This window comes from Lampetra fluviatilis, unplaced genomic scaffold, assembly GCF_964198595.1.
Source record: "Lampetra fluviatilis unplaced genomic scaffold, kcLamFluv1.1 SCAFFOLD_646, whole genome shotgun sequence".
Classification (NCBI taxonomy): domain Eukaryota; kingdom Metazoa; phylum Chordata; class Hyperoartia; order Petromyzontiformes; family Petromyzontidae; genus Lampetra; species Lampetra fluviatilis.
This window is the reverse complement of record NW_027621023.1, coordinates 2,501-12,500: the sequence shown is the minus strand read 5'-3', so window position 1 is coordinate 12,500 and position 10,000 is coordinate 2,501. Positions and strand designations below refer to the sequence as shown.

Here is a 10,000-nt window from a genome sequence, read left to right as displayed (position 1 = left end):
CACTCACACACTCACTCACAGAATTACTCACACACTCACACAGTCACTCACTCACACCCAAACACACACTCACACACTCACACACTCACTCACACACTCACACACTCACTCACAGAATCACTCACACACTCACACACTCACACACTCACACCCAAACACACACTCACACACACTCACACACTCACACACTCACTCACAGAATCACTCACACACTCACACACTCACTCACTCACACCCAAACACACACTCACACACTCACACACTCACTCACACACACACTCACACACTCACTCACAGAATCACTCACAGAATCACTCACACACTCACACAGTCACTCACTCACACCCAAACACACACTCACACACTCACACACTCACACACACTCACACTCACACACTCACTCACAGAATCACTCACTCACACACTTGCACGCTCACTCACAGAATCACTCACTCACACACTCACACACTCACACACTTGCACGCTCACCCACACTCACCCACACACTCACACACACTCACACTCACTCACACACACACTCACTCACACTCACACACACTCACTCACACACACACTCACTCACACTCACACACACTCACACTCACACACTCACTCACAGAATCACTCACTCACACACTTGCACGCTCACCCACACTCACCCACACACTCACACACACTCACAGAATCACTCACAGAATCACTCACCCACTCACTCACCCACTCACTCACAGAATCACTCACACACCCACTCACTCACACACCCACTCACACACACTCACACTCACACACACTCATTCACACACACACCCACTCACAGAATCACTCACACACCCACTCACTCACACTCACTCACACTCACACACACTCATTCACACACACACCCACTCACTCACAGAATCACTCACACACCCACTCACTCACACACCCACTCACTCACACTCACACTCATTCACACTCACACACACTCACACACACTCATTCACACACACACACACTCACTCACAGAATCACTCACAGAATCACTCACACACTCACACAGTCACTCACTCACTCACACCCAAACACACAATCACACACTCACTCACTCACACGCACTCACACACTCACACACTCACTCACAGAATTACTCACACACTCACACAGTCACTCACTCACACCCAAACACACACTCACACACTCACACACTCACTCACACACTCACTCACAGAATCACTCACACACTCACTCACACACTCACTCACAGAATCACTCACAGAATCACTCACACACTCACACACTCACACCCAAACACACACTCACACACTCACACACTCACTCACACACTCACACACTCACTCACAGAATCACTCACAGAATCACTCACACACTCACACCCAAACACACACTCACACACTCACACACTCACTCACTCACACACAGAATCACTCACAGAATCACTCACACACTCACACACTCACACCCAAACACACACTCACACACTCACACATTCACACACTCACACCCAAACACACACTCACACACTCACACACTCACACACTCACACCCAAACACACACTCACACACTCACACACTCACTCACACACTCACACACTCACACACAGAATCACTCACAGAATCACTCACACACTCACACACTCACACCCAAACACACACTCACACACTCACACACTCACTCACACACTCACACACTCACTCACACCCAAACACACACTCACACACTCACACACTCACTCACACACTCACACACTCACACACAGAATCACTCACAGAATCACTCACACACTCACACACTCACACCCAAACACACACTCACACACTCACACACTCACTCACACACTCACACACTCACTCACACCCAAACACACACTCACACACTCACACACTCACTCACACACTCACACCCAAACACACACTCACACACTCACACACACACTCACACACTCACACACTCACTCACACACTCACACACTCACACCCAAACACACACTCACACACTCACACACTCACACACTCACACACTCACTCACACACTCACACACAAACACACACTCACACACTCACACACTCACACACTCACTCACACACTCACTCACAGAATCACTCACACACTCACTCACACCCAAACACACACTCACACCCAAACACACTCACACACTCACTCACAGAATCACTCACACACTCACACACTCACTCACACCCAAACACACACTCACACACTCACTCACACACTCACACACTCACTCACAGAATCACTCACACACTCACACACTCACACACTCACTCACAGAATCACTCACACACTCACCCACTCACTCACTCACACACTCACACACTCACTCACACACTCACACCCAAACACACACTCACACACTCACACACTCACACCCAAACACACACTCACACACTCACACACTCACACCCAAACACACACTCACACACTCACACACTCACTCACACACACACTCACACACTCACTCACACACTCACACACTCACTCACAGAATCACTCACACACTCACACACTCACTCACAGAATCACTCACACACTCACACACTCACTCACACCCAAACACACACTCACACACTCACACCCAAACACACACTCACACACTCACTCACACACACACACTCACACACACACTCACTCACACGCACTCACACACTCACACACTCACTCACAGAATCACTCACACACTCACACACTCACTCACAGAATCACTCACAGAATCACTCACACACTCACTCACACACACACTAACACACTCACTCACAGAATCACTCACACCCAAACACACACTCACACACTCACACCCAAACACACACTCACTCACACACACACACTCACACACACACTCACTCACACGCACTCACACACTCACACACTCACTCACAGAATTACTCACACACTCACACAGTCACTCACTCACACCCAAACACACACTCACACACTCACTCACAGAATCACTCACAGAATCACTCACACACTCACTCACACACACACTAACACACTCACTCACAGAATCACTCACACCCAAACACACACTCACACACTCACACCCAAACACACACTCACACACTCACACACTCACTCACAGAATCACTCACACACTCACACACTCACTCACAGAATCACTCACAGAATCACTCACACACCCAAACACACACTCACACCCAAACACACACTCACTCACACACACACTCACACACTCACTCACAGAATCACTCACACACCCACTCACTCACACTCACACTCACTCACACTCACACACACTCACACACACTCATTCACACACACACACACTCACTCACAGAATCACTCACACACTCACACACTCACTCACACCCAAACACACACTCACTCACACACACTCACACCCAAACACACACTCACCATCAAAGTTGATGTGGCGGATGATTCCCTGCAGCACCAGCTCATAGAATTTCTCTAGCGCCTGCAGAGAGACACAGAGAGGCAGAGAGAAAGTGTGTCTGTGTGTCTGTGTGTGTGTGTCTGTGTGTGTGTGTCTGTGTGTGTGTGTGTGTGTCTGTGTGTGTGTCTGTGTGTGTGTGTACTGTGTGTGTGTGTCTGTGTGTGTGTGTCTGTGTGTGTGTGTGTCTGTGTGTGTGTCTGTGTGTGTGTGTGTACTGTGTGTGTGTGTCTGTGTGTGTGTGTCTGTGTGTGTGTGTGTGTACTGTGTGTGTGTGTCTGTGTGTGAGTGATGTGGTACAGGAGGACGTGGAGCTGAGTGGACTTGCCGATGACTGGTACCAGCGGTGTCAAGATCGGCCTCTGTGGAGAAGGCTCGTGAAGGACGCTACTGGGCAGTTGGAGGCAGTCGCCCTCCAACAACAACGGGGGGCGGAGGAGCGACGCTCACAACAACGAGCGGAGCGCCGGGTGGCTAAAGCACAGCAAGTTGGCACAGTAGGGGGCACAGGTGGTGCATCAGCCAGTCATCTCGGTCATCTCGGTCAGTCGACCCGTGGCACCTGCTGGGTCTGCCCCGTGACCTCCTGCCAGCGGGCGTTCGACACTTCACGTGGCCTCAAGGTGCACTTGGCCTGGCACAAGCGTCGTGGTGACGTCACCGCCACTTAGTGGCGAATGGCGGTTGTTGTTGTTGTTGTGTGTGTGTCTGTGTGTGTGTGTGTCTGTGTGTGTGTCTGTGTGTGTGTCTGTGTGTGTGTGTGTGTACTGTGTGTGTGTCTGTGTGTGTGTCTGTGTCTGTGTGTGTGTGTCTGTGTGTGTGTGTGTCTGTGTGTGTGTGTCTGTGTGTCTGTGTGTGTGTCTGTGTGTGTGTACTGTGTGTGTACTGTGTGTGTGTGTCTGTGTGTGTGTGTCTGTGTGTCTGTGTGTGTGTGTCTGTGTGTGTGTGTGTCTGTGTGTGTGTCTGTGTGTGTGTCTGTGTGTGTGTACTGTGTGTGTACTGTGTGTGTGTACTGTGTGGCTGTGTGTGTGTACTCTGTGTGTACTGTGTGTGTACTCTGTGTGTACTGTGTGTGTGTACTCTGTGTTTGTGTGTCTGTGTGTATGTGTGTGTACTCTGTGTGTGTCAGTGTGTGTATCTGTGTGTGTGTGTGTGTGTATCTGTGTGTGTGTGTCTGTGTGTGTGTGTGTGTCTGTGTGAGTGTCTGTGTGTGTGTCTGTGTGTGTGTGTCTGTGTGTGTGTCTGTGTGTGTGTGTGTCTGTGTGTGTATCTGTGTCTGTGTGTGTGTCTGTGTGTGTGTCTGTGTGTGTACTGTGTGTGTGTGTGTGTACTGTGTGTGTGACTGTGTGTGTGTGTGTGTGTACTGTGTGTGTACTGTGTGTGTACTGTGTGTGTGTGTACTGTGTGTGTACCTTGTCGTGCTGAGCGCAGCTCCCGCGTCGCTTCCTGGGGATGCTGTGCTCCACCTTGCAGCGCAGCGCCGTCATGGCGGGCGTCAGGAGGCAGACGTGCGCCAGGCCCTCCTGCATCACCACGGCAGCCACATCGGCAGCGCGGGCCGGATCACACGCCTCGTCTAGAGAGACACACGCAGAGAGAGAGACACGGGGGGAGAGACACGGTGGGGGGGGGGAGACACGGGGGGAGACACGGGGGGGGGGGAGGGAGACACGGGGGAGAGACATGGGGGGAGAGACACGGTAGGACGGTAGGAGAGACACGGTAGGAGAGACACGGGGGGAGAGACACGGAGAGACTCATTCATTCATCCACTCACTCATCCACTCACTCATCCACTCACTCATCCACTCACTCACTCACTCATCCACTCACTCATCCACTCACTCATCCACTCACTCACTCACTCACTCACTCATCCACTCACTCATCCACTCACTCACTCACTCACTCACTCATCCACTCACTCACTCATCCACTCACTCATCCACTCACTCATCCACTCACTCATTCATCCACTCACTCACTCATCCACTCACTCATCCACTCACTCATCCACTCACTCATTCATCCACTCACTCACTCATCCACTCACTCATCCACTCACTCATCCACTCACTCATTCATCCACTCACTCACTAATCCACTCACTCATCCACTCACTCATCCACTCACTCATCCACTCACTCACTCACTAATCCACTCACTCATCCACTCATTCATCCACTCACTCACTCACTCACTCACTAATCCACTCACTCATCCACTCACTCATCCACTCACTCATCCATTCACTCACTCACTCATCCACTCACTCACTCACTTATCCACTCACTCACTCACTCACCCACTCGTCCACTCACTCATCCACTAAGTCATCCACTCACTCACCCACTCACCCACCCACACACACACACCCACCCACACCCACCCACACCCACCCACACCCACCCACCCACACCCACCCACACCCACCCACCCACACCCACCCACACCCACCCACCCACACCCACCCACACCCACCCACACCCACCCACCCACACCCACCCACACCCACCCACCCACACCCACACACACCCACCCATCCACACCCACCCACACCCACCCACCCACACCCACCCACACCCACCCACCCACACCCACCCACACCCACCCACACCCACCCACCCACACCCACCCACACCCACCCACCCACACCCACCCACACCCACCCACCCACCAACTCTGTCGAGTGTGACGCTATCCCAGTGCTTCTTGGCGAGCGTGAACTTGCGGTTCTGTTCCAGTTCAATGGTGTGGTAGGCGCCCATCTACACAGACACACACAGACACACACATAGACACACACATAGACACACACATAGACACACACATAGACACACACACAGACACACACACAGACACACACACACAGACACACACACACACACAGACACACACACACACACAGACACACAGACACACACACACATACAGACACAGACACACACACAGACACACACACAGACACACACAGACACACACACAGACACACACACAGACACACACACAGACACACACACAGACACACACACAGACACACACACAGACACACACAGACACACTTTCTCTAGACACACAGCGAGTTGGTGAGCGAGTTAGTGAGCGAGTTGGTGAGCGAGTTGGTGAGCGAGTTGGTGAGTGAGTTGGTGATCGAGTTGGTGAGTGAGTTGGTGAGTGAGTTGGTGATCGAGTTGGTGATCGAGTTGGTGATCGAGTTGGTGAGCGAGTTGGTGAGCGAGTTGGTGAGAGAGTTGATGAGCGAGTTGGTGAGTGAGTTGGTGAGCGAGTTGGTGAGAGAGTTGATGAGCGAGTTGGTGAGCGAGTTGGCGAGCGAGTTGGAGAGCGAGTTGGTGATCGAGTTGGTGAGCGAGCTGGTGAGCGAGCTGGTGAGCGAGTTGGTGAGCGAGTTGGTGAGCGAGTTGGTGAGCGAGCTGGTGAGCGAGCTGGTGAGCGAGCTGGTGAGCGAGTTGGTGAGCGAGTTGGTGAGCGAGTTGGTGAGCGAGCTGGTGAGCGAGCTGGTGAGCGAGCTGGTGAGCGAGTTGGTGAGCGAGTTGGTGAGCGAGTTGGTGACCAAGCGAGCTGGTGAGCGAGTTGGCGAGCGAGCGGGCGAGCGAGCGGGCGAGCGAGTTGGTGAGCGAGTTGGTGACCGAGCGAGCGAGCGAGTTGGTGAGCGAGTTGGCGAGCGAGCTGGTGAGCGAGTTGGCGAGCGAGCTGGCGAGTGAGTTGGTGACCGAGCGAGCGAGCGAGTTGGTGAGCGAGTTGGTGACCGAGCGAGCGAGCTGGTGACCGAGCGAGCGAGCGAGTTGGTGAGCGAGCGAGCGAGCGAGTTGGTGACCGAGCGAAGCGAGCGAGTTGGTGAGCGAGCGAGCGAGTTGGTGAGCGAGCGAGCGAGCGAGTTGGTGACCGAGTGAGCGAGCGAGTTGGTGAGCGAGCGAGCGAGCGAGTTGGTGACCGAGCGAGCGAGCGAGCGAGTTGGTGAGCGAGCGAGCGAGTTGGTGACCGAGTGAGCGAGCGAGTTGGTGACCGAGCGAGCGAGCGAGTTGGTGACCGAGCGAGCGAGCGAGTTGGTGAGCGAGCGAGCGAGCGAGTTGGTGACCGAGCGAGCGAGCGAGTTGGTGAGCGAGCGAGCGAGTTGGTGACCGAGCGAGCGAGCGAGTTGGTGAGGCGAGCGAGCGAGCGAGCTGGTGACCGAGCGAGCGAGCGAGTTGGTGACCGAGCGAGCGAGCGAGCTGGTGACCGAGCGAGCGAGTTGGTGAGCGAGCGAGTTGGTGACCGAGCGAGCGAGCGAGTTGGTGACCGAGCGAGCGAGCGAGTTGGTGACCGAGCGAGCGAGCGAGCTGGTGACCGAGCGAGCGAGCGAGTTGGTGAGCGAGCGAGCGAGCGAGTTGGTGACCGAGCGAGCGAGCGAGTTGGTGACCGAGCGAGCGAGTTGGTGACCGAGCGAGCGAGCGAGTTGGTGACCGAGCGAGCGAGCGAGTTGGTGAGCGAGCGAGCGAGCGAGTTGGTGACCGAGTGAGCGAGCGAGTTGGTGACCGAGCGAGCGAGCGAGTTGGTGAGCGAGCGAGCGAGCGAGTTGGTGACCGAGTGAGCGAGCGAGTTGGTGACCGAGCGAGCGAGCGAGTTGGTGAGCGAGCGAGCGAGCGAGTTGGTGACCGAGCGAGCGAGCGAGCGAGTTGGTGACCGAGCGAGCGAGCGAGTTGGTGACCGAGCGAGCGAGCGAGTTGGTGACCGAGTGAGCGAGCGAGTTGGTGACCGAGCGAGCGAGCGAGTTGGTGACCGAGCGAGCGAGCGAGTTGGTGACCGAGCGAAGCGAGCGAGTTGGTGAGCGAGCGAGCGAGCGAGTTGGTGACCGAGTGAGCGAGCGAGTTGGTGACCGAGCGAGCGAGCGAGTTGGTGACCGAGCGAGCGAGCGAGTTGGTGACCGAGCGAGCGAGCGAGTTGGTGACCGAGCGAGCGAGCGAGCTGGTGACCGAGCGAGCGAGTTGGTGAGCGAGCGAGTTGGTGACCGAGCGAGCGAGCGAGTTGGTGACCGAGCGAGCGAGCGAGCGAGTTGGTGACCGAGCGAGCGAGCGAGTTGGTGACCGAGCGAGCGAGCGAGTTGGTGACCGAGCGAGCGAGCGAGTTGGTGACCGAGCGAGCGAGCGAGCGAGTTGGTGACCGAGCGAGCGAGCGAGTTGGTGACCGAGCGAGCGAGCGAGTTGGTGAGCGAGCGGGCGAGCCGGCTGCGTCTCCCCTTGTCGTCCCGCTCACCTTGACGTGCTCGTTCTCCTGGATGTTCTTGCCTTTGACCCGCAGGAGGCAGCCGTGGGCGTCAAAGTCGGTGGATTCCACGCACAGGGTGAGCGTCGTGCGGACACGCGAGCTCCCCACGCTGCCCGTCACCGTCTCCGTGGTCACCTTGCTGGTGAGCGTGGTGAGGGAGAGAGAGATGGTGAGCGTGGTGAGGGTGGTGAGGGAGAGATGGTGAGGGTGGTGAGGGAGAGAGAGATGGTGAGGGAGAGATGGTGAGCGTCGTGCGGACACGCGAGCTCCCCACGCTGCCCGTCACCGTCTCCGTGGTCACCTTGCTGGTGAGCGTGGTGAGGGTGGTGAGGGTGGTGAGGGTGGTGAGGGTGGTGAGGGTGGTGAGGGTGGTGAGGGAGAGAGAGATGGTGAGGGTGGTGAGGGAGAGAGAGATGGTGAGGGTGGTGAGGGAGAGAGAGATGGTGAGGGTGGTGAGGGTGGTGAGAGTGGTGAGGGAGAGAGAGATGGTGAGGGTGGTGAGGGTGGTGAGGGAGAGAGAGATGGTGAGCGTGGTGAGGGTGGTGAGGGAGAGATGGTGAGGGTGGTGAGGGAGAGAGAGATGGTGAGGGAGAGATGGTGAGCGTCGTGCGGACACGCGAGCTCCCCACGCTGCCCGTCACCGTCTCCGTGGTCACCTTGCTGGTGAGCGTGGTGAGCGTGGTGAGCGTGGTGAGGGTGGTGAGGGTGGTGAGGGTGGTGAGGGAGAGAGAGATGGTGAGGGTGGTGAGGGTGGTGAGGGTGGTGAGGGTGGTGAGGGAGAGAGAGATGGTGAGGGTGGTGAGGGTGGTGAGGGAGAGAGAGATGGTGAGGGTGGTGAGGGAGAGATGGTGAGCGTGGTGAGGGAGAGATGGTGAGGGTGGTGAGGGTGGTGAGGGTGGTGAGGGAGAGAGAGATGGTGAGGGTGGTGAGGGTGAGGGAGATGGTGAGGGTGGTGAGGGAGAGAGAGATGGTGAGGGTGGTGAGGGTGGTGAGGGAGAGAGAGATGGTGAGGGTGAGGGAGAGAGAGGGATGTTAAGAGACACACACAGACACACACAGAGACACACACAGAGACACACAGAGAGACACACACACAGAGACACACACAGAGACAGACACAGAGAGACACACACACAGACACACACACACAGACACACACACAGACACACACACACACACAGACAACAACAACAACCGCCATTCGCCACTAAGTGGCGGTGACGTCACCACGACGCTTGTGCCAGGCCATGTGCACCTTGAGGCCACGTGAAGTGTCGAACGCCCGCAGACAGACACACAGACACACACAC

General features: G+C 55.7%; 1 protein-coding gene across 1 annotated transcript in view; it reads right to left on the bottom strand.

The window, feature by feature from the left end:
• The window catches only part of PELO (pelota mRNA surveillance and ribosome rescue factor), a 54,997-nt gene that overhangs the window by 43,341 nt on the left and 1,656 nt on the right, over nucleotides 1-10,000 (bottom strand). The window contains exons 2-5 of the mRNA XM_078885111.1: nucleotides 8,679-8,829; nucleotides 6,106-6,196; nucleotides 4,841-5,004; nucleotides 3,392-3,452 (exon numbers count right to left, since the gene is read on the bottom strand). Coding sequence (XP_078741237.1) covers nucleotides 3,392-3,452; nucleotides 4,841-5,004; nucleotides 6,106-6,196; nucleotides 8,679-8,829 — 467 coding nt within the window. The remainder of the gene's footprint in view (nucleotides 1-3,391; nucleotides 3,453-4,840; nucleotides 5,005-6,105; nucleotides 6,197-8,678; nucleotides 8,830-10,000) is intronic.